The sequence below is a fragment of the Argiope bruennichi genome, chromosome 4, assembly GCF_947563725.1.
Source record: "Argiope bruennichi chromosome 4, qqArgBrue1.1, whole genome shotgun sequence".
NCBI lineage: Eukaryota > Metazoa > Arthropoda > Arachnida > Araneae > Araneidae > Argiope > Argiope bruennichi.
In genome coordinates this window covers 56357289-56384601 of record NC_079154.1, presented here as the reverse complement: position 1 = coordinate 56384601, position 27313 = coordinate 56357289, and the positions used below count along the sequence as shown (strand labels likewise).

The window sequence follows — 27313 nt, the reverse complement described above, 5'->3', positions numbered from 1 at the left end:
TATAATGAGTCTTTCATAATAGTTTTTATTTTACATTAAAATGCCCAATAAGGAAGAAAAATTAAATATTTTTAAAAAACATAAAAGATTATTTTATATTTTGGTTATGAATTTTTAAATTGAAAAGTGAAAATAATTTGAATGGAAACTCAAAACATGTTTGATATCAATTAAAGGCGCAAGACCTGAAACATTACTATGCCAAATTTTATTCTTTTTGCATATAATTTTGAAGATATGTAGCAATGACCAAAAGTTTTCCGAGGAATATGATTTTGTTTTTATTTTGGAGCATCTCAGCTCTCTGGCATGAATAAAAAATCTCTAAAATAGAAGGAAAACAAAGTATCCCTTTCAACGCTACTTTAATTTAAGATGCATTTGTTTCTTTTTAAAATAAAAACGAAGATGAAGGGAGGGGGGATTCGAAGCATACAATAGATTCCACATTCTTTATGTTTCAAGTGAAGTTTCGTTTGGAGTTAACGGGGGTCTATTGCAATTGTAGAAATGATGTGTGAAATCTTTAATTAATGAAAAAAAAAAAAAAGCAAAACTCTATCAAGTAGAATTTATGTAGCAAAAACTGTCTAAATGAATGGACATTATTGAATAAAATATAAAACCAACTCATTCTGCAAGAATAATGCAGTGTCACTAAACTTTGAAAAAATACCTTTTTAAAAAAATGATAGGGAAGCTAAAAATATTTCTGAAAATTAATTGTTCTAATTTAATATTATTCCTGATTAAAAGATTATTCAAAAATTCTTAAAAATAATTTTAAGCATTGTTTTATGGAAACTTGAATTTGTTTATGGACTCATTATGTAACATATATTTCAACCATAATGGAAAATTTTAGAAAATAAACATTTTTTATTTTTCAGCTGTTCCAAAAACTTTTTAATGTAAGCTTGTTTATTAATACTAATTGCTGCTTATATTTAAAAATTTTATTTTAAATGAAATGATTCGAGAATAGTATTTACACTTTTTATTTATTTCAAATTGAATATGCAAATGCAATGTGAATGCATTTCAAATTTTTATTTATCATGATTTATTGCTTTTAGCATCGAAAAAAGAAAAGCATTAATTTTTCTTAGGCAAAGTTACCATATTAACGATTGAAAGAAAACTAGCACATTGGAGAGTATTAACAGAATACTTATCTGCTACGTTTGCATATATTGAAAAGGTTCCAAAATATTTTACTTGTATATATCTCCGGTTATTTTGAACTGGTTTGTCTTAAATTTTACAAATAGATATCTGATTATTCATAATCATTTAACAGATGAAAAATTGGTGGTTGTAAGCGGGAAATTTGAATATAACGCAAATATACAAGAAAATAAGAATTTAAAAAGAAGTTTATTTCCACATTGATTGGCATATTAACTTTGAGTTTCTTTTCCATAGATAAGAGAAATAAGAATTTTCTTAACGGTTTATTCCCTGCTGATTTCGAAATTTTTTGTTTCATATGAATGCTCAAGACCCCTTGATTATTCAATGGACATTTATCCCTTTCTTTTCTATTTCCAGATACGTTATGCAATAAAATTTTCACACAGCCCGCAACTTCAACAACTGGAAAAGTTTCTTTTGACAATTTCAGTTTGACTATTTAGCTAACTTTAAAATATAGGTAAGAAATGAGAATGCTCCATCATTATTGTGAAATTTTTACTTTTAATTTATTGTGACTATAATTTTGCTGTGCCCAGAGATTATGACATTTATGACAAAAATTATTCTTATTAATACTTGCCGATTTTGGCAGTCATATAATAACATTAATATAAGCATGTCGACAAATTTTGATAAAATTTATCTTAACAAAACGAAATAAAGCATCCTATTTTAAATTACGACTACCTGAAAATGATAGCGCCTTCTGATTGGTTATCTATCTGAAGAAGCGTAATCAATTGGGACAAAAAAAAAACGATTTTGGTTTAAATGTTAAGGCAGAGGCGCTCTCTCTCTCTCTTATTTTGTATTATTAAAGTTATAATATTATTAAATTTTAATTAATATAGACGCCGAATAGATATTAATAGAATTAATATTAATATCAATTAATATATTAATGAAATTAATATGGCCGCCTAAAGCGGCAAGTATTAATAAGAATAATTTTCGCCATGGATGAATTACCCTTAACATAGCAAATTATAACCACAATAAAAAATAAATAAAAATTTTACAATAATTATGGAGCGTTCTGATTGGTTATCTATGCTTGTAAAGATGTAAAACTATGTAAGACAAAAAAAAAAAAAAAAAAAAAAAAAAAGGCGAAATTGGTCTAATTTTCAAGATAAAAGCTCTCCCTTTTATTTTGCATTATTAAAATTCTATAATAATATATATAATTCTATTCTATAATATTATATATAATTCTAATAATATTATATTCCATAATATTTCTATTTTTTTTTTTTTTCATATTATTCATAATTTTGGAGGTGGTGGAAGCTACAGATGCTCCGAGATCATGCGTTTGGCAATTGTGAGCTTTCATACAAAATAAAAATTTGCAAAATTGGTACATTACATATTTTATTCATCGGTTATGACTATCGAATGTTAACATTTCCCTCCCCCTCCCAAGAGTAAAATAATGCCATTGAAATATCTGCCGGAAATCAATTGTGGTTAGAGAAGGGCATCATTGATTTGAAGTTCGTATGACCTTCATATAAGCACTAATGATATTGATTTCATTTAAATAAAAATGGACAAAATCGGTACGTGCTTGTGAATGAATGAAACGTCCCTTTGTTTCGTCTATTATTTTAAATACATGGATGATGGGTGAGCAGCCCCTAACCAAAGGTAGAACCCCGGTTTTTAATAAACAGGATGTATATTCTATTGTAATTGAAAGAAACTTTGAGGGTTTTTGGTAGTATTCACAGTAATCTTCATAAAATACCCTGTTTTTAATTATTTAATTTTTTATAGAAGTATTAAATTTGTAATAACCAAAGCAGTTTATTACAATTACGATTACATATCAATTTAATTATTCATCGCTTTATGTCTTATTCCGTGTAAGATGTATAAATGGTTTTTTATTTCTATCAATAATAAATGAATAAATTTCTAATAATCTACGAGTTTTAATTAAAAGCATTTCAATTAAAGTATTTCTAAATGTCAATAATCGATGAATGTCATAACCAAACAAATTTCATCATTTGATTTGAGAGAATGTTTTCTGATAGATAATGATATTAAAAATGCGCAAAGAAATCTTACCATGTGAAGCTATTAATTAGAATAATTAAATTCTGGAAATGTAAATAGTTAGGAGAAACACACGGTATATATACAAGGCATTTAAAAATATGTTTTACTTTTGTGATATTTCGTTTGAAAGTAAGAAGACACAAATACATTTGGAATCAAAACATATTTTAATAAAACATTTTTTTCACATATTTACATATTTACACTATAATTAAATGGTAAGAAGCCTATTTTTTAACATTTTGATTTTCTAAAATAGTCAAAAACAAGTAATATCGTGAAATATATTCACGAAATGCCATACATGGATACTTATTATCAAAACAAAATAATTCAACAATATTTAGATTGTTTAAATTTTTGAAATAAAAGCAGATAAATTTTTGAGAATTCTTAAAATGTATTTTTAACAATCAAGAATAAAATTTTTTGAATTTTACTAATATCTAATGCGTCGAGACTCTGTATTCATGTAAATGTGGTAAAAGTTATAATGTAAAAGAAGAGAGATTTTTTTTTTGAAATTTAAAAGAATGTTTATAAATATTGACCGAAGAAATGATTTACACTTTGTAAAGACTGAAATTTTTTTCCAAATAACATTTTTAACATGAGAAGCGGTTTAAGAAAGCTTATGAACCTGGGGAATATTTGCCATTTTAATTTTAAAGTACATAGTGAATAGAAATGTTTGAAAGTTATTAGTCTAGATGTATTGAAGGAAGAGATCAAAAACAAATTGTATTAAATACCTAGGAATTGTTAGTCGCGTTATTGTTAAGTTGTAAAATAATAATATTTTTCAGTAAAATTTTAAAATTATTTAATAAAAATATCTTTTCTTTTTAATTGTAGCAATCAAATGATGCCTTGGAGATATGCCTAAATAATAGCGGATTTATAAAATAGTTGCCGCCAGCGGATGTTGAATACCTTCTTTTATTTACAATGCCATGGATGCTTTTTAAGGCTATGCTTGCATGCCATATCCAGGATCGGCAAAATTTCGCTGACAATTGAATTGGTGGGTCTGGAGACTTAGGAAGTTTCAAGAATTCGAATTCTTTAACTTAATATGTTTTAATTAGAAAAACATTTTAAAAGAAATAATGACCACTCTTTAAACGCCATTATTTCTGTGATTCTAAAATTTACTGTGCCAAAAATCTTCAAAAGGTTATTCCTCATTTAAGAAAATGACATAGATGGAATGAAAGAAGAATAATTTAAACTAGCTTCTAAATTGAAATAGAAGTTATTCAAATGATTCTTCAGTTAATTCTCGTATTCCGATGTTACTAGAATGATTTATTAATGATAATGAAAATAATTTTAATGATGTTCTACTCTTCTCAATATTCTTTGAACGATGTGTTTCATGATTCGGGGTAAAATGTAATGTGTTTCATGATCGCTGGAAGCAACTTCAAACTCTTCCGAAGATGTGGATTTGGGAGTTTTAGTCTGTTTTTCTTGTTCTTTGGGTTCTTCTTCCCTCACCATTTCCACTTCTTCTCCTTCTTCGTCTTCTTCTTCTTCTCGCTCCTGTTCTTCTTCATCGTCAGAGTCAAGAAGGTCCGAGTTTAATAATATTGCTGCTGAAAGAGTGCCTTCGTCACTTAATATTTCACCAAAAGTTGGCAAGACTGGGACATAGGAATTTATGACGGTTTCCGAGGCATAAGGTCTGTTATTCATTCTGTATTCATTATTCCACGCTGTTGCAAGCATTTGCTGGCGTGCTTGTTGCATCAATGCCTGATGCATCATATATTGTTGATGTCGATGCATCATTGCCATCATGTACGGGTGCATCACAGGTCTTCTAGGTATAGGTGCTGTGGGAGCAACCATTGGTCCAGCTGGATGCATCATAGGTCTTCGAGGTGCAATCATTGGCTGGTAATGATGGACTGGAGGAGGCGCCCTCATACTGTATCCTCCAATAAACTGGCGAACAGGATTAAAAACAGATCTTCCTTGAGTACCTCCACCACCTCCACCTCCCATGTTGTGGAAATCTTCCATTAGCATAGTGGTGATAAGTCCTGCAGCAAGAATTTCGGCCACATCACTACCTCCTCCTCCACCGCCACCTCCACCAAACATCTCAAAGATAGCATTAGATGGTGTTAAAACACAGAACAATTGGATAAATATTAATATTATTCCCCAAGATTTGTTTTTCAAAATCATGCTGCTTCCTAAAAGAAAAAAAGAATGAAATTCATGTATAATTGTTAAGGATTTACACAAATAACAATTTCCATTATGTTAAAATAATAATCATATTTTTTAAAAACATATTTAAATAATTTCAGTTACTTTATGATAAGTTATTTAGGATGCATTAAGATTTGATTATTTTTATTTTGAAAGGCTTTTGAAAGATTCTATTACACATCGTATTAAAGAATTTATTACAAAATAATATAAAAATATTAAAAGAATAATATTTTAAACAATTTTTGTATTTATGTGTCTCGTAAATTTTCAACAATATTGTCAAAACATGGATTTAAAATATTAAAAAAGAAATATTTAAGATTTGATTATTTCTATTTTTAAAGACTTTAGAAAGATTCCATTGTTAGTCGTATTAAAGAATTTATTAAAAGTTAAAGTAAAAAATAATGAAAGGATAATTTTATAATAATTTTATAATTATGTGTCATAAATTTTCACCAATATTTACAAAATACGACTAGAAAATATCAAAATAAAGCCGTGAAGGATAGTAATAGTAAAAAATTAAATTTGATTAAACAATCAAATAACAGGAGCAACATTTTCTATGTTGTTTTCATAGAATACAAAGAAATTTCTAAATTCTTCAGACATTATTCTTCAATTCTTCAAAACATATATTTACTGCATGAAAATTGATATAGACTGATTTTAGTAAAAATGTAAGCAACAGTGCGTGAATCTCTCTCTCTCTTAATGTTTCTCTATTTAAAGAGAAAAAATAAAGACATTATTGCCAGATTTACTTTCTCACAGAGCAGTGAAACTCAAATTGATCGGTCAATTCAAAGTATTTGCTTCAGTTGAAAGATTTAAGAATTTGCCACTGCACTGAACAACAAAAATTCTCACCAGCTGTTTCTTACAATGCTTTTGAGAGGCAATGTTAAGAGCATTAAAGTATTCAGTTACACGACTAATCATGTTTAATTAGGAAAAAAGGAGAGGAATTTAGTGATTAGTCAATAGATTATCCTCTTGATGGAAAGAAAGCGGCTTTTTTGATGGTGTTTAGTAATAAAAGGAAAGGGTATTTGGATATCTTACAATGTAAGTATCTAACATTCGGGAAGAGACTGCGATGCACTTTTTTTTATTCTTAGTAAAGTTGAACAAACCCATTTGAAAAATTTATTTTAAAAAATTAAATTATAGTTCAAATGAGAATTTAAGTATGGATAAGGATTAATTAGCAATTTTTTAAGCTACCCTAGAGCTATTTTAGGATGAATTTGGAAATTCTAAATCGTTGGTCAAATAATGAAACTTCGTCTGCTGAAGTATATCTGATGGATTTTAGTGTGCTAGCCCCAGAAATTATAGATCTGGTACTTGCAGATTTTTCTTTACGAATCTCAAACTTGGTTACCATACCAGTAAGAAAACGATATATCTACAATTTTTAGAGTATTAGTTGAAATTTCACGCTTTACATAAAAGAATAATGTATAACTGAAAATGTAAAAATAACATATTTGTTTAAAATTGAATTACTGCTGATACAACTTAAATGTTATAAGATAAAATACTTTTAGCTCATTTTTATGCTACTTTATCAGCGACAGATAGAGGAAATTAATTTTAAACTTTTTATGATATTAAAACTTTAGGAGAATTTATACTTTTCAAGTGATTAATTAATTACAATTTTCTTCGTCAATTACAATAAATTGATCATTTGAATGGCATAAATTCTCTTAAATTTTTAATATCAAGAAATTTCCCAGTTTTTAAAAAGGGCAATGTAAATTTTGAAATAAAAGCTCTGAAAAAATATAATAAAGCTAGCAGTTAGAAAATGTTTTCGGAGCATTAGCTTGATGATAATTTTGCAACCTCATGAAAGGCGGATCATTGACTGAGATCTTAATTCTGTGGGGAATTTACTCTGTATGTGAGCAGTGGTCGTGGTTAAATATGACTAGAGACAAGATTCTCGGTATAAAGATTAGTCAAAATTTTATATTTTGCATGGTTTGGTACTGAAATCAAGAGAATAATTGGCTATTTTATACGTTCATTTTCTATTCAAATTACTATGCTTATTTTCAATCGCTCTATTGCAACTTTAGACTAAAAAAAAATCTAAATTTAATTTAACTTTTTCTTTGTTTTTTTTAACAATATATTTTAGTTAGATCTCTAGCAGCCCCCAGTAAGACGAAACAATTGGTTTAATTGCTTTAAACAATTGCTTTAAAAATTAATAAACTGAGAGTCACTCCAGATCTCTTTGTGATTGTGTTGTAACTATTTAATAAATACATTTTTAATTTTTATTAATTTTTAAATAAAATTTGTATTCTTCATTAGTCGTTCTTAGGTAATATAACTTTCGTGCTGAAACGCTTAGAGCGATCTCTTAAAAAAAGAAAAATGAATAGAAACCTGAGAAACATAAATACTTAGTAAATTTTGAAACCAATTCAATAGTTTTATAAATCGCTTTAGATGATGAATTTTTTGAAAAATATGGCTGAACTGAAATAAGCTATGCTGAAAGAATAAGTAGATTATAAACTTTTATTATGTATAGTCACACGTTTTGTTGTTAGTCACGTACTAAACCTTCAATCTCACGAAATGCTTAAAAAAATGTGTGGTGAAAGGATGATTTTTTTAAATCTTGGATTTAGTTTAGTTTAATTATATTAAAGTCCCGTTGTAAAGCAACACTAGGGCTATTTTGGGACGGACTTCGCAATTTTGAATCGCGGTCAGATGACGAGGAGGACACCTGAGCTGACACCCCCGTCTCCACACCACACCAGCGGAAGGACGTTTGGCATAACGGATTTAAAGTGCTACAGACCCCCTTACACGACGGTTCTTCGGTGGAATCGGGTCTCGAACTTGAAACCCTACTTCTCACAAGCCGAGACCTTACCACCAGGCCACCACGGCCTTTCATTTTAAAACTTGGAATAATTTGCCTTACTTTACTTCATATACTTTGGACAAATAGACAATGATGTGTTCTCATAACATTTATCCATACCTATTGAGGCTAAGTCATTTTAAATTCATAATTAATATACATAATGATTTTGATTGAACAATTATACAACGAGAATTGATTTATGCTTATGTTAGCAACTATCTGACTGTCATCCATGCTTATTTTTAGCAATTTTTCACGGTATTCTTTTTCCAAATTCTATAGTTTTTTTTAATCGGACTTGGACACTCCTACGATTTTAATTTAATTTTAATGATATTTTAATTCTGACCGAACAAATAACAGTGTCATTTGATCTTTAATTCAGAAAAATAGCGATAAATTGTGTATGATAAGTTATTTTATCTTAGGAAATCTTACATTATTTTATAAGATAAATATAGTAACGCCAGTAATTGTGGTAAGAAAAATTCACTTCTTATGTGCTTTTGATGGCATATGCTTACATTGAATCCTTTAGTTGTTTACGTTTTGCAAGTCAAAAATGCTTAAAAAACGCGATTTTTTTTTAAAAAAAATTAGAAAATGTTTAATATTATTTCTGATTTTGTTTTATCTAGTTGGAAATTTTTATTATTGAAATTTCATACACAAGATTTGTTTCTAATTGTATAAAATAATGTAAATCGACTGGAAAAAGAATGTCACCTACCTCGCGACATTCATTCATTACTCGGAATATTTTGTCAAAGGTTCGTGTCTCACGATGCTTTCACTGATGATTTCTAAAAGAACTTTATGCATAAAATGATCATCAAATAACCATTAACGGCATCAATATGTCGTTAGAAAATGATGCCAGTGAAATGAGGACTATACAATTACGATTGATTGCTTGTTTTGTGACAAATTCTTTGTTGATTTCATTTGAAATGACATTGTAATGTTTGTGTACTCGCCGAAACAAGAGATAATTGAGGTTATTCTCAAATTAGGAATTCTCTTAGGAATATTTGATTTATTAAAACTACGCTGTGACTATTGGGATCAGAACTGTTAAATTTGAACTTCAGTCAGATGACAAGGACACCACTTTGAGAAGTACATTACATTGCCACTTTCGCATTGTTCCAAATTGCCAGAGTTAATTTTTTCCTTGTAGTCGGTATAGATGTGGTATCGTTTGTGCTTTTTTCTTGCATATTGGCAAGTGAAAGTGCAATATCTTTCATTTCACATCGGAATCGTAACTAATCTACCATTTCTCTAATCACCTTGTCGAAAGTCTTGCTATTTGATTTATTGTATCATCCTTTATATGATGGCTGAATTTATCGACAATAGGATAAGATAGCACTTATATCCTTATTGGTTGTAAACAGACGCCGCAATCTTATATCTTAGTTACTTGAAAAAGAGGAAAAGCGTTTCTATTTCTTTAACTGTCTTTGTTTTAAATAATATTTTGAGATTCAATCTGTCCGTAATATGAATCGATGTCAAATTAATCTCTATGAGTGGCTACAGATTTTTTGAATTTTATGCGAGATCCTTTTTAATTATTTCATTCTAAACCCAATTTTTTAAAGAAAAGCATCTCCACTATTAAAAAACAACGTATTATTTCCTTTACGTTCCTTAAATGAAGCTTTAAGGGCTAAAAGTAACCGACGTATTTAATACAATATGGAGCTGAATGTATGTGATGCTCATTACTTTTTGAATTGCAGTTGCTATCATTCTAGTATGGTGTAGATGTCGATTCAGAAATAATTGTTTTGGTTGGGTTTAGTTACATTAACGTCCCGTTTTAAAGCAGCACTAGGGCTATTTTGGAACAGACCTCGTAATTCTGAATCGCGGTCACATGACGAGGACGACACCTGAGCTGGCACCCCTCTCTCCACACCACACCAGCGGGAGCACGTTTGGTCATGACGGATTTAACGTGCAACAGACCCCCTTACACGACGGTTCTTCGGTGGAATCGGGTCGCGAACCTGAAACCCTCCGGTTCCGAAGCTGATACCTTACCACCAGGCCACCGCGGCCCCAAATAATTGTTTTGACAAAAAAATATATTTTGTTTGATTTGACTGCTGTTGAAAAGAAGAACTTGGTGTGCATTTTCGAATTTAGCCAAGATCTACGATGAGACAATCGCAGGATCTTGATTCGAGGTGAAAAAAGAATTTGAGGTGATACTCTGCTTTTCATTTGATATCAATGCATGGTTATTTGCTCTACAATAACAGTTGTTAGTTAAAGTGCATAAAGCTCACATGCAAGACTAATCTTGGTAGACGCTGGATTTTAGTTCGATTCCTCAGATCCTGTAAGTGATACTCTTTCATGAAGCCATAGCGGCCCTGGTGTAATTGGAAGATAATTTCATTTTTTGTTTTAATGTATAATTCAACGGATATAAAAAGGTTTTTATGGAGTTTTAAGCAAAACTATAAGGAATTAATTTTTATTTTTTCAATAAAGAATGAAACTATTAATTCTTATAGTTTTCCATATACTTTTAAGAAATGGAACTAACCATATGAAACAAAAAGATAAAAAAATTGTTTATTTTATTTTTGAAGAGATAATGACGATAATTTTTAGAGATAATTTTGTAGAGATAATAATTAATAAAAGAAAATGTGAAGCACATTAAAAATCTTAAATTATTTTTCAGATTTTCAAGAAATTTTCCTAGCAATAATATAGCCCTGCAGGGTTACTGCTGAAATTCAGTAATAAGGATTTATTCTGAAATAACTATTACTGCTTCTGTACAAAAATACTGACATCTTATACATTGAAAATTATTATTTCAAAATTTATATAGAAAACAGCTAAAAAGAGAAAACCATAAATGATTGAATCAGAAAAATAAACCAGTAAATTTAAAAATAATTCTTTTAAAAAAATCACATTTCTATACATTATTTGATAACTTTTTGAAAAATAGACTTTTTTTATAGAATTTTTTTTATCAATATGTTGGGGTCGACATTTTTTGTCATTTATATTTATATTATTAGATAACATTTGAATCCTGCAAAAAATAATGATATGTCGGATTAAAAAGATAAATCAATGTAGGTAATTTTCAAAAATTGCTCTAAAAATTTGTCGCCTTAAATTAAGATCTAAAGCCTTTTGAGCATACAATTTATTATTTGAAATTTTTTTAAATTATGATTTTCCTGTAAATGATAAAAATAAATGTTTGTACAAAATGCCATATAATTTTCACTTAGCTTTAAATATAAAAAAGTATTAAAAAATTATAAATTTATCATGAAAATTCCCACTTTGGCTTATTAATACCTCTTTTTCTCTGAGTGAAAGAAATTCAAACATAAATAACAAATAATAATTATCATTAGAAACATTAGTGTTTATTTATAAGCAATTTATTTGAATTTTCAAAAAAAAAATCGTGATATAAGGGATTTTTTTATAAACTTGTTTCATTTTAATTGTTTATCAAAAATTTAATTACTATATTTTTTATATTTAGAGCAAGATTTACTTGAATTATTAATTTCTTTTTATCAAGATTAATATCTTATACAGAAAGTTGTATGAATTATTGTCAAACACTTTTCTCAGGATTCGTAGCACTTTTTTTCTTTAAACCAATTGATTTTAAAAACAAATTTTCAAAAGGTTAATAAAATTTATTTTCCACAAAATGCCATGAGTAAACAAAATTCGATTGATTGTTCGATTGAATAATATTTAAAATACTTTATTAAATGCTTAGATTTTTTTAACTAAAAAAATTCCAAAAATTCCAGTTTTAGAATATAATCAATAACAGTTTAAAATACAGCGAAAGTATTTAAACATATTTGGGAACGCTACATATAATTTTAATTTAAAATAAGCCTCGATTTTTTTGGCAGAAAAAGAAATCTCATGAAGTTGAGGAATTGTATCACATTCTGATATTTTAATTTTAAAAGTTTAAAATGTGCATTATAATAATTTATAATCTTTAATTTACGAAATTTTTTTGGACTATAAGAAATTTATGATTTGTCTCTGAATAATTGATCAAAACGCATTAAATTTTCTCATTAAAATGGATACAAAGTTATGTTGGGCATTGACGTCTTTTAGAATTTTACATGCATTCGTCATAAATAAAACTGAAAAGTTTCGTCAAATTTAATGGGGATTTTTAATATTTGGTATAATTTCTTACTTCCATTATATAATTAATTTCAATACACAATTAAGCATAGCTGTTTAAGGTCATAAATTGGTTGGAAATTTATGAAAAATAAAGTTTTAACTAGCCAAAAAAAGCCAGAGTAGAATATCTTATGAATAAAATTAACTTTAATATTCTCTAAATGAAATTAAACGATAAAAGTATTATAGGTACATTATACAAAGTTTTCATCGTTAATGGAGAATGACATATTCAGAACAGTGCAAATAAAGCAGAAATTAGTTTGAATTATGATAAAAAATAATTATTTTAAGACTTAATATATTGTAAAAATAATATGAAATCTTTGAAATAAATAAATTTAAAATTAAATTTAATCACAATAATTTTAAAATGATTAATTTTTCATTTATTAATCGCATATATAAGTAAATAAATTATCAAAATTCTTTTTTCAAAATATGGAATAATCAACATTGATCTAAATTATATTGTGAATGAAAAAAATATAAAATTTGATTAACAACTATGTACATAATGCCGAAATCTGCATAATAATAAAGAAGGCATTTTCTTTAATAAATTCAATAAAAGTTAAATTAAATTGCACAAAATAGAAATATTTTCTATTGAATTATAGGAATTATAGAAATTTTTAATCAGAAATAGTTTTTTTGAGAGTATCCAGATTTTAAATTTTATCATAATTCGAAACTATACGTATATGAAAGAATAAATTTCTGTTCTTTACATTAATTTTTTTTTCAAATTGGTATTTTAGATAATATATAATAATCTTAATCTTATATTTTTAAAGCATTTTCATGTTCAGGGGCTTCGAATTCAAACTATAACAAATATTTAATTACGACCTAAACATATCCCATATCAATAAAGAAATTGGAATATCCACTTGGTAAATTAGCTTACCCGTTGTATGTATTATTTAGTCACAAACTGCCCAAAATCGCCGATACCTCAAGAGAGTCCGCACACAGAATGACAGTTATTCCTCGTGAGAAGTTCTTAAGTCCCATTTAGAAGACGGAAAAAGCAAATAAAAATGACTACCGTGCAGGGATCTTACTTCACGAGGAAGACTGGAACATTTTTTTTCTCTTTTTGTTGTTTTCCCCATCCACCCAATCAGGAGTGGATCATGATCCGCTGCACCAAGATTATTTCCAGTGACAGTTGAAGAAAGGAGATTTTTCCTTTCTAGCAGGATGTTAATAGCTTTCACTTTTGTTGAAGATTTTCGTCAAACGACAGGAAGTTTCCGACTCGTTTTCGGAAATGGCAGTTTTGTTTTCGGTTATTTTGAACGGATAAAATAAGGAAGTGTTTTTTTTTTCTCCCCATTATAGTGTTTCTGATGTAAAAGGGAATGTTGTGTTTCGGTTATTAAGAACGCATATTTCAATATTCAATTGCGGAAGGATGTGGTTTTTGGAATATATGTGTGAGTTTGAATGCCGGAAGCTTATTGTTGATTATCAGTTATTTCCATCAGTTGGGATATTTGTGTGGGAGATAAAATCTCTTTAGAGGCAAAGGGTTTGTTTCCTTCACTTAAACGAAATATTTGTGCTAATTGACGAAACGCAAAAGAATTCTCGCGAAATTATGTATTTTTTCAAATATTTCAAACATTAACATGAGATTTTATAATCAGTTAATGGTAGTACAATGAAATATAATGTATTCATGTATGACAACCTAAATCAGTTTATAAATTTTCCTTTCTACTTGGATGAAGTGTAGTGTACTTTTTTTTATTTCATTTGAAATTATCGTTTGCTACACTGCATCTTTATTTTAAATCTAAATGCATTTCTATGAATACAAAGTAATTTGAGGAGAAAAATGCAGTTTCTTTTATTAATATAAATAAATGAAATAATTTTTTATTGTATTTTAAACATTTATTATGAGTTTAATCTATTTTTACACAAATATATTGAAATATTACAATTGAAATAAATTAATTTCATTCGTGTTTTGATACAAATGGAAGTTTATTTTATTTTTTAAATTTTATTTGAAAAACAAGTTTATTTTACTCATTGTTTGAATTCTTATAATATGAATGTTGTAGTAAACGTAACGAAACTAAATTTACATATTCAGAATGAATGATTTTCCATTAATTTGAAGAAAATTACTTGTTTTGCTCATTTATGAATTGCTAAAAGCCATTTCATAAAGAAAACAGTACCAGCTCAGTCTTCTCATGTTTAGACTCCTTAGTTGTTGGAGGTTGAAATTAGCCAATAATTCCCCTAATCGTATAAAATCGCTTAAGTATTTGTGGTTGTATTTTAGTTCAATTTTTGAAAGAATATCTTAGTGATAAGTATAGTTATTAACTAGGATATTTTTCTAACAGTGTATCAATGTATAATCATTGATAATTTAAAAAAAGCCCAAGGGAGTTTTTGAAAAAAGGGAATAATTTCTATCAAAACGCATTTACCTTAATAGGATTTATATGCAAATGATTTTTTACATGCAATTTCACCCATTTTTCTTATACAAGACAAGAATAAAAACATTTAAAAAATATAATCAAATAGCAATTTAATATCGACGTAAAATTAATGGTAATTTAAATAAAAAATGTTGGTATAAAAATCAATAAATAAATTAGCGTATTTAAATTCCAGTTAAATATTAAATTTCAAATCTGAGAAAAAAATAATAAGTTCTTTGATAGCAATTTTGTACCATTTGATAAAATTTTGAAAGTTGCTTTATTTCTATCATAAATCTGAAATACAAAATATACAGTTATATGTTTCGAACTCGCTACAATTATTCCTTTGCATTTAAAAATTAAAAATATAACTTGGATTTTGACAGTTTATTTTAAGCTCAATGAGTTTGTGATAAATTAAGATCATTTTACTCAGTGATCAGAATAATATCTATTTAAACATGGTTTGCTGTTAAAATAATTAAAACATTAACTGATAATTTCGTTTAAAGAAAAGAAAAATTATATACATGCAAGCACACACACACACATGCGCGCGCGCGCACACACACACACACACACCGCAAGTGAAACAAATATAATGCGAGTTTAAAATTAGGAAAAAGATGTAGCAATTAATATTCGATATTTATTGATTTAATATAAATTTTCAAGTCCAAAGTAACTGTAAAATTCTGAACAAAAATTAATAAATGTTAAAAAAAAAACCCTTTTGACTCATACTAATTGAAAGTAAACTGATGGCCTAAAAATAAATTACAAATAATATTTTCAAAATTATTCCAATAAAAATTTCTCATTATTTTTAAAAAAATGTTGTTTCATGTAATTTGAAAAATGAGCAGTACAGTGTAGGCACCTTTATTGTACTAAGTTCCGTTAAAATGTTACTTTGAAAAAATGTTACTTTTTAGAAATTAAAAAAAAAATATATCTAAAAAGTAATGTTCTTTAGGCAATCGTAAAACTGATCTATTTTCTTATTTCAGATTTTTTTTCTTTTGAAGTGTGGTTTTCATCAGATATCCACAAATGATTGATTAAAATGAAAATGAGCTGTCGTAATCGTTTAGATGATGAATTATAGTGGAAAATTTATTGAGGGCCTATTGTTGTCCAATCTAAAGTGAATTTTGCTCGATGTTTAGTATGTTTCAAATGGTAGTTTCCAAATTATAGAAGAAATTAGAAACAGTAAGTATCATCACATAGGTCATTAAAAGTCATCTAGTAGTCATGACACTTGTATATATATGATCGTCAAATGTCATTAAATGCATTGGGCCATAGAGAGCAGAGAAGGTTGTCCAGCAGATTCCTGCTCTCCCAAAGAACTCCATCATAGTGATCAGTTTTCCATGTTTTAAATGATAATAGTCTGCATCCTGCTATCTCCAAACGAACTTCGTTGATAATTGTTTTATGAACTGAATTTAGAAAAAAATAAATAATTTATTGAATTTTTGAGCTTTAGTGTATTTGAAACCTTAACACTCAGTCATTGTTTAATTGAGAAAACATTTGTTAATGAAGTTAATTTGCGACATCACATCTTATTATTAATATTATTGCTTAAGATAACTAACATATAATTACATATTGTATTACGATATTTTATCTTATGTTTTACTCGCATATCCACTATGCATTGACAAAGGTTCTATTGTGACATCATAACCTTTTTTTTTCCCCGCAAGACACACAGTAGAACCAAAAATTAAATTTGGATGTTGTATATGATGTGTATTACGTATGTATGAAAAGATACTACAGATTTCCTTCCCTCCATACAGTTAAAAATAAGTTAAAAATAAAAGCAAAATTTCTTTCTGGAGAATATAGTTGATGAAGAATAATGCTTCTTTTTATAAAATATTATTGGTTAATTCAACATGATAATTTATTCATTCATTTTGGTAACTGGTTGATATGAGTATACCACAGATATAACAATTTAAAAACAATATAACCTAATTTTCCCGTTAATTATTAATAATTTTTAAGGAATGATACAAAATCTAATCAAACATTACACTATTATTTGAAAGCAAACAAAAAATGATAGATAATACTTAAAATATTTTCATTCGGTAACGATGTTGAAACTAAAGATTAAATAATATATAGAAAGACCAAATAGATATAATATAGATCTTTCTTATATATCGAAACATAGCTCTTAATTAATAAAAAATAACTATTTAATTAATTGTCAGATATCTTTTCCTGAAATGCTCCTTGTATTCTATGGTATTTATAGGAAGAAAATAAATTCAATAGTTTGGACTTTTAGAGCACACTAACTATTTCTTAACTTACATTTATATGCATATACAATATGTATGTATATAATTGTCAAAATTTAATATATTATGATGTTACAATGCAAATTCGAAATATTTACAGTAACAGTAAGATAATTAGAAAAAAAACGAGTCTGTAAAGCATTTCTTATTTTCAAAAAATATTGAAATGCGATTAGCATTTAAAATCAGTAGTTTGTATATATTAGCTTCTTACGAAATAAATATGTATAAATATGTGAATATTTATATATATATTTACATATATATATATATTAGCTTCTTGTATGAATATATATATATATATATATATATAAACAAAATGAATTTTTTTCTTCCATCTGATAAGTTATTATAATCTAATCTTTCGAAATATATAAGATTTTCATAATCTTCAGATAAACGAAAAAATTTCAATTTGTACCAAAAAGATGATTTATTGGCTGTCTTTGTCACTTGATCATTAATCAAAAAGTATAAGGTTCAAATAGATAAATAATAGATAAATAAATACTTCAAATCGATAGATTGATAGTTAAATTACTAATCCGTTTACACAAACAAATGGGATGGTAATTTAACTACATCGTGTTAAGCTAAAGAGATAAGGAATGAGCAATAAAGATAAAAGATTAATTTTTTTAAAGGTTTGAATTCAGGGTTTGCAAAGCTGTCTGTTTCAATTCTTCATTGATCATAGAAACGAATTTTAGGGGTATATAACGTCTATCTGCGCATACATCTACTGAACTTTTCAACATTATTTCGGGAAGAATAATTAAGAGAGTTACTTGATTCTATGCACCCATTTCATTAGCATTTTTCTGGTAAAATTTCTACTTATTTATATCCTTTTAATGCATTTTTATTCAATTTTATTTTGTTAACTTGCTTCATATTTGCAAAGTTGAGATTTTGTAATCGATTTTATACTCTCCTCTGTATATGGAAGAGTTTTGAATTTTGCGCACTCCTGTATTCTTGATGACAGTACACTATTTTAATATTTTAGAATTTGATTATCAGCTAATGCATGACCTTAATTAAATTATTGTTCCGTACTGGCGCCAAATTTTTCTAATTTAATTTATAAAAATTTTATTGGGCATAATTTATATAATATTGCTTTCAGCGATTTAGGATGAAATGACTCTAATGTTTTATTTAGTCAATGGCATTGAAATATATCGCTTTGTAAGATATCGCATTTAAAGCAGTTTCAGTTGATCCACGAAACTGTCTTCTTTCATAGCTTCGGTGATCGTTCACTGAAAAACAAGCATTTATAGCTTAAATACCACCTGGACTATAAATTTATGTACATGATATTTTCTAACAGTAATTCCATTAAATGTAAATTTAGGACGGAAATTATCATAAGCATTATCTGACGCATTTGTTATTGTAGAGCATAAGAAATAAAATAAATGTTTTTGGTGGGTTGTTGAATAACCGGATATGAATTACCTTCCTCTTCTTTTCCCACATAGATAGATATTTACAATGAATTGAATTGCCGTTGTCGGAACTATTGCATAGGAATAAAGGATATATTCTTGATAGATATCATTAACCAAGAGTCAATCACTCCCGCAAGAAATACATTCTATCATCGGAATGGAGGTAATTCGTCCTTACTCCATTATTATACGAGGAGAAGCCAGAATCTGTAGATTTACAAATGTTCATACCATTCACCACAATCGTTGTGCACTTTTTTCTCCACAGTATGAGAGTTACAGAGTAACCTTTTTTTTGTAATAACACAGAAAAGAAAGAAAGTAAATTTTGAACAATAAAAGATAAAAGGCCGTAGATAATGGAAGGGAACTTGCAAAATATCGCTTGATTCACAAAAATCTAATTTAAAAATTATAAATTTAAAAGTTAATCAATCTTCTTCACTTGGTTCATAAACTGAGAAATGTTAATGGAATTCATTTAGCAATTACTGAGAAATATTACATCAGTTACATACAGTGCTGTAAATAAAAAAAAAATTCTAGTATAATAAGAGTTATTAAAATACAAGTACAAGATTATTTTTTGAATTTTAAAGTAATTTAATTATGTTTTTGAGCAATAATATTTGGACTTTGTTTGAAAAAATGTTAAAATTTTGATTTATTTTTTCATAAAAAATTTGAAAAACTCTTATTGTACGAAATCGGTTACAGGGTGAATTTAGTACTATGGCTTCAACAGTCTACCCTGTAGAGTGATTTAAAAGAATTTCAGTAATTTGCAGATAGTAGGTTAGTTTATAAGAATTATAATTTCAATAAGTGAACATATATTTACTGTATTATATACATTAAAATCATAGTTTTATTATAATTTTAATGAAAATTATGCTTAAAAATATTCTGAAAAACATTTATTAAAATTAGAGAAATAGCACAGAAATAAAATCAATATCACTAAAGAACTTTTTAAAAAAATTTACGAAGTAAAAAATAAGTAAGTAATAGGCCTCGAAGTTATTGAAAAAAATGTTAAAATATAGATTAATATTTAATTACCGATTAAGTATTGATAAACCGTTTTTCAGTTAAGACGCAGTATTCAATAAATAACTATTATTTGGCAGCTCCAGGTTCAACGATTTGTCCGTAGGGTGTTTTGCACGATTTTTTAAAAATCCTACACGTCGTGTTGCGTTATTTACAAATAGTATACAATCAATAAACACTCTTATGTTAAAAAAACAAATAGAATAAATATATTTTTTAAAATGACTGAAATAAGTTTATTGAACTTGCATGTTAGTTACTATTTTCATATTTCAATAAAAGACTTGGCATCATTTCCATATTTTCGCTATCATCTGGAGATATTTTCCGTAGCCAAATGTAGAAACTTAATGATCAGAAGAAAAAAAATCGTTCCTTGTTCGTCAATATAATAATGATATAATTTAATAATTCAAGTGAAAAAAAAAACAACTAACATAAAATGAATAACAATTTTCTTTCCATTTAACTACTTCATTAGGCTATCTTTTTCACGAAAAAAAGGTGTTCTTGGAAGAAAAAAAAAAGAAAACAAAATATTATATTCGATTAAGAAGAAATGGCTCAGCTGTTATTTTTAAATTTCAATTCTTGATATATGAGTAAACTGTGGATACAATATTTTCGCTTGTTTATTTCGCCCAAAATTTCCTCTTTACTTCTAAGCGGCGATAGAAATAGTCGTGTTAGTAATATCATAAGCACATTAGTTCCGCAAAATTCGTTCTTTTTCCTCTTTTGACTAGATTTCATGCACTATTGCCCTTCCGATACGAGTGCACTCGATGCCATGTTTATGTCCCAGTAGAGGCGGAAGACAAGTAAATTCAATAAACAGGAGGCTCCACTAGTTTAATTGTTTCAAAACTATTACATATTTTATTTCAACAATTTCTGCTTGATAATGAAAGGAAATCAATTGCCGTGACAACATGAAGAGATTCGATTTTGAACAAAGATTGTTTTAATGAGGGATATTTTGAGGGAATCTATTTAATCAGATTGTTAAATCATTAGCAATCGAAATAAAAGTACAATCTGGCAAAGAGTACATGATGTTGAGCTTATAGAGCTGTAATTAAAACTATAATTGTACTGCGTGTGAAAATTTAAAACGTAAAATGATTTGAGACTCTTGGTAAACTAAAAATCAGAAACACAAATTATGTTTCAATTTTTTCATTAAATTCTGATGATAACTAATTAAATTTTTTATGAAAATAATATAGTCATTAAAATTATTTTGATTAATGTAAAAGTTTTAATAATATCTCTATTTAAAATTATTTATTCTTTAAAATTAATTGTTATTAAAGTAATTGATGTAGAGCTTATTTTTGGATATTTTTTAATAAATACTTATTATTTCTATAATAATACCGAAAGTAATAAGAATTAGTTGAGCATAGAAAACAGCAGATTTACATTTTTGTTTTAACAAAGGAATGGGTAATCGAGTTAATGTGAAAGAAATGGGAAGATGCAAAACAGTTATCAAAATCTTTTTTGTTATTACGGATGGAAAAGGGAGTGAAAAGAACAACAAACGCTGGGAGTTGACTTAAACTTTAGCACTCTAAGATGAAAGATTGTTTTGAAACTTTAGTTGGACAACATTATAAGCAAAATATTTTACGAAGCACTAATTTGAATATTTTCAAGAAGAGCGTTTGCATCACGATAACTGGATTTACGAGCAATTTCCAATGCATGTTGTTTATATCAGCTGTTTATAACTCTTTTATGGATCAAACGCAAAATGTAAAATTTAGAATATGTGAGGCAAGCGATGGCCTGGGACGATCAATGGCTGCGAATTACTTTTTTTTAAAAAATGGAATTTTAATAGTATTGATGGTTACAAGTAAGTTAATTATTATTTGGAATGAGAAAAATTATTCTTTTCAAATTGCAGCTTAGATGGCAAGTATGGGATAGATCTTGTATTATTATTGTACTACTTGTATCTCATACTATTTAATACAATAGTATGAGATTTCTGGATAAGCTCGTGACAAAATAAATTCGGAAGTATATAGAGGCATTATTACTGGCCATGTTTTACCCACAAATATTTAAAAAAAATATAAAATTATATAATCTACAAACAAAATTATCCGTTTATCAACATAACAATGGAACAAAATATGAATTTCTGGCTAATAATATTGAAGATATCCTTAATAATAATATTGAAATCCTGTTGAATATTTGTTAAATCTAGCAAGGTAAATTTCTAAAAATGTAGCAACTACTTCAAAGCCAAAATTCATTAAAGAAGAAGAAAGTTTCAAATCATTGTAACAAATATTAACATAATATTTTAAAGTCATTGTAGCCAATACTGACCTTGTTACAAGTTTGTTTGGAATTATATTCTTATTTCTGATGAGTTATTAACAGACCGGAGCGACTTATTTTTTAATAAAATGTTCATAATCACATTTTATTGACTTTTTTATTAATATTTTCATAAATTAATAGTTATAAAATATATTTTTAATCCTGTAGATTTAAATTTATTTCATAATCAAAAGATTTGCAAACTGTAAAGTTTTTACAAAATTTATAAGTATTAATTTTGCTTTGAAATGATTTTGAAAAGTTTATTAAATTACAGTAAGAGAATTTCTCTTAATTTTTCTTCATTAATAGTTCCTAAAATTTTGTATTGAAATTAGAATGTTCTCATATTACTAATAATTCGACAAATTTTATTAGATGAGATTTTTTTTTTTGATGCCGATGCAAAATCTCACTTCATGCATTTTATTTCATTAAAAAATGCTAAAAATCATTTTAGTCTGCCACCGTATTTCCTTTCTATTTAACAGAAAATTTTCAAAAATTTGAAATTTTATAAAACAAATTGGTTCTCGCAGTAAAACATACAATAGAATCTGAAGCAGTAGAACATTTTAATAATTTTAGAGCTCTTAATCATTAATTAATATATTAATTAAGCTAAAAGTTGATTTCACAGAGGTGATGTTATCTGCAATTAAGTTTGAAAAATATTAATGTTTAGATTCCATAATATTAATAATAAGGAATTATGAAATATATTAAAGACTAAAATATAATAAAAATAAAAAGTTTTTAAATAGATTTTATTAGGATAGAAAAAGTAGAAATTAAGAATTTTTATCGAAAATCCAATTATATAAAAAATTAAAACACAATGAAAATATGTTGAAGAAATCCAGGACTTTTATTAAATATTAAAATATGATATAAATTTGATTAAATTTTTTGTTTATTTAGAAAATCTTTTTTAGAATTTCAGAGTTTTTTTTAGATCGATGTTCTTGAACGCAGATAAGTAAAATTACGAAAAAAAAATGCTATATGATGATAAGAATTAAAATATTTATTCCCATTTAATATTCTTGAAGAATTTTCAATATATAGGCATGTCATATTTGGATAAAATATATTTATTGTTACAATTTAGAATATTAAAAAACAATTTTCTTCAAGAGATATTTGTTATAATTGCTTGAAATATGGATGTAAATTATTAGAAGGTCGGTTGCTTTGGTATATTTCAGATAGCGTTATGATGTCCGAGAGAGCAGGCTTCATACAAGGCAAAGGCTTGAGAAGAGTGAAAATTCGGCTGCTATCAGTAAGTGTCTCGTACAAAGAAAACCTTGCAAGTGAACCTTGCATTTAGTGAATATATTAAACATTAAAAATTAGAAAAACAAAGATAGGGGCTATTAAATTTTTTTTTCAGTAAATTAAAAAGGAAAAACAATTTGTATTAAAAAGAAAGAGGTATAAACAAAAATTGTGAAAATGTGAGACGGACAAAAATGTAGAAAACTATAAATCCACAAAGAGTATCATAAAAAGCAAAAATTCCCAAACTTTCCTTATATTAAAATTAGAATACATTTTAAATATGTTTTTTATTACATTTTACTTAAAACATATTAAATCTCTTGCTTGGTCCCTATGCGTTTGTGATTTTTGTTTGGATCTCCAGATGTTTCATAACAAATTATTTTTTCTTTTTAATGCACCAACTGAAGCATCTTTTCAAAAAAGTTTTTGTATTCATTAATTTAATTCTTTGCTTTTCAATGGTATGTGTATATTCTTTTGCACGTTATTGAATATATATATTTTTCTATTTTTACTGTTTTCTCAAAAATGTATATGATACAAACTATAACAACCCGAACCAAGTTTTAAACAAAAAAGCAAATAATCACAATGGGAGATTCTACATTTGATATTTGCACAAAATACATTTTGATATTTGCAAAAAGTTTTGTAATCTGTTATCAAAAGGGAACAGAAGAAATACGTATCTCTAATAAATTCGGAACTAGCAGCGTGTAAGAAAAGCTATTAAAATGATTATAAAAGAGGAAATAGAAATTTTAATCAATTTTATTTACATAAAAGTATTAACATTTTTAACAACGAATTTTCCTGCTCTGTAATATTTTTCGAGATCTAATTTTTCTTAGTGTGATTGATGATATGCCTTGAGCAAGCAAATGCTGTTTGCGCTGACAGATTGAAACACTCACCTGTGTGACATATTCATAATTCGGCAGCATTACCATGTGTTATACTTGATTTCATAATCAATGCCCTATATAAAAATGTTTTTACACTCTAATATAGGGAATATAATATTATACTATACTAATTGAAATACCATTACAAATTGTGCATTTAGTTTTAAGCAATAATCATTTTAAAATGACATTTTATTTACCCACAAAAAACATTAATAGAGGAATATCTGCATTTTACATCATGATGAACATTAGATTTTCTTTAGATTAGTTAGATTACCTTATCCTTTTTTAAGTTGGGAAAGTGTTATTATGGGATTGGCATAGTAATTTCGAACCATTCTAAGAAAAACGACACTAGCACCAGTACACTACCTTTGAAAATTCCATAGCACTTCAGCACGAGAAAGTTTGACGTTTTCAAGAGCATGAAATCCCAGCCGGTGCAAAATGGCGAAATCATTTTCCCAGCTCCTAATCTTTAGGCTCCAAAATTGAAACTCTATCAACGGTCACTGCGACACCTTAAAGGTTTCTGATCACCAGTTGTTTGTGAAGAATGTGTCATGCAAAATAAAAATTTTCTGACGATTGTGTTGTGTCTTAGTGTCCAAAGCTGAACTGGTCTTTTGATGTACAAAGAATAATATTTAAATTCATTCGGCTTATGTAATAAAATTAAAGAAATTTTTTGATAAATGCCTCCTTCAAGAGGTGCTTTTACCAATTTGGTATTGTAGATAAACTAATTTTTATCATATTTGAATCAATTAAATAAATAATAAAAAGGCACAGTCGAGGAGTATGAGAATGACGTGAAAGTTGAAATTATTAATTATTTGATATTGAAATTTACGTTAAAAAATCAAATTTCACTCTGTATCCATTCGAAATTAATTTTCTATTTAAATTTGGTATTTCGAGGGACACACCGAATATTTAGATGAGAAGTCATGAGTATGTGTAAGGAGAGTCCCTCTTCTTCTGGTCGAGTATAGTAATGTAAATAGAATTGTGTTGGTTCCATTTCTGATGATTGAACTTGTCCCATTCGAAAAGGATTTGTATCTGAGTCGTGATAGTTAAGATCTTTTTTGTAACTATATTCCTTCAACATTAAGAGAGGTTTAGAGATTATATTTGTTTATCTTATAACTTTAATGGAGTATTTATTTTATATATATACATTTATTTTGTATACCTGAATGAAATGGCTCTAACGATTTGGATTAAATTTATAGTTAGATGTGGTTTTGCTTTTTAAATTTATTTATATAGGTGTTCTTTCTTAAAAAAAACACGAGTTTACACATAAATTTTTTTATGACTAACTATTAGAATAAGTATATTCAACTTGACGTTTTGAAGTGTGAGAAGTGCAGTATAGTGGTCCGAACAACATGAACGACGCGTGTGTTGAGGGTCCTCGGTTCGAGTCATGCTTTTTGCTTTATTTTTTTACTTATGTATTCATATTTAATATTTTTGCTTTTTAAGGCTGTCTATATAGGTGTCCTTCCTGAAAAAATGCGATTTTACGCACAAAGAACCATTTTTTTATATGATTATCTATTACAGCCATTTTCTGTCGTCTGCTCTAATTCTGACAATGTCACATAGAATCATAGTAAAACTGAGCTAAGTTCAAAAATATAAGTAATGACAGATAGACTTTAAAATGATAATATTAATCAGTATGCGATTCGTATCTACATATTTTCTGCAAAAAACCCCCACAATTTTACAAAAAAAAAAAAAAAAAAAAAAAATCTGCCGAGAGAAGCTTGGTCATAAGGATATTATGCCTTATCGGCAGTGGTCCCACTAGAAGATCATAAATCCTAAGGCCATCGAAGCAAGTGCATGTACACACTCAAATATTTCTTGCTAAATGAGAGTAGGCAGATAGCGTCCAACAATGACTGAAATCATATGTTTTGATATACATGGAAAATGGCTTCAGAAAATTTATAAGATATTTCGTTTATGTAGACATCACACCGAAGAGAATTGTTCTCAAATGGATAGAACATGTAAATGTGTGTTTGGGAGATTCAAAGAATGATGCAAAATATAGTTACTATCGATGGCGTGAGTAGATAAAACCACCGAACATGCTCAGGAACTTTTGTTGTCTATTTATCGATTCTCAATCTAGATGATTGTTAATGATCTGAGCTACCTTCTTTTTATTCATGATTTGCAAAATGTTGATATTTAAAGCGGCACTGAGTTAACTTTGATAAAATATAAAACGATGAGGCAGCTGAAGATCCCAGTTTCTGAAGTTTTCCAAAGATATTTTAAGATTAGATAGACACATTATTCCAAATGGTTAATTTCTGGTAATAACTGATGCACCTTTACATTTTTTGAAATTATATTTTAATGACTGAATTATTAAACTCTATACAAAATTAATAATGTAGAAAATTGTCTCTACTTTGATCAAAGTGATTTTTTAATTTTCTGTTATAAAACTTATTATCTATGCAGAAAAATTCTATATGCTTGTTATGGATTTATTTCTGTTTTTATCCTTGTGATTATTTTTAATTTATACTTTTTTAAGTCATAAAAACAGAAAAACTCCGGAGGATTTGTTTCTTTTTTTGAAAGGAAACACTTTATCACTTTTTTATTGCTCCAAATACAGACATATTCAAGATATTGATTTTAATATTTTCATCTATTAAATTTTTAAATATGTGAAAAAGAGATGCAATACTTCTCAGAAACAAATACTAAAACACTGATTGACATTATTGATATAAATATGATCCTTTTTACCTTCATAGTTTTTTCTTCTGAAGTTGAATACATAGAATAAAGTGGTTCGATTTGATTTATTCATATTTTGAGGTTATACAATTTTATG

At 27.3% G+C, this 27313-nt stretch overlaps 1 protein-coding gene across 1 annotated transcript; it reads right to left on the bottom strand.

Moving 5' to 3' along the window:
• Positions 1-3574: 3574 nt before the first annotated feature.
• On the bottom strand, positions 3575-13769 carry LOC129966653 (uncharacterized). Its single transcript, XM_056081153.1, has 2 exons — positions 13518-13769; positions 3575-5468 (listed from the first exon to the last, which is right to left on the bottom strand). The coding sequence occupies exon 2, from the start codon at positions 5458-5460 to the stop codon at positions 4597-4599; it is 864 nt and encodes a 287-aa protein (XP_055937128.1). The 5' UTR covers positions 5461-5468; positions 13518-13769; the 3' UTR covers positions 3575-4596.
• Between the last annotated feature and the right edge of the window lie 13544 nt (positions 13770-27313).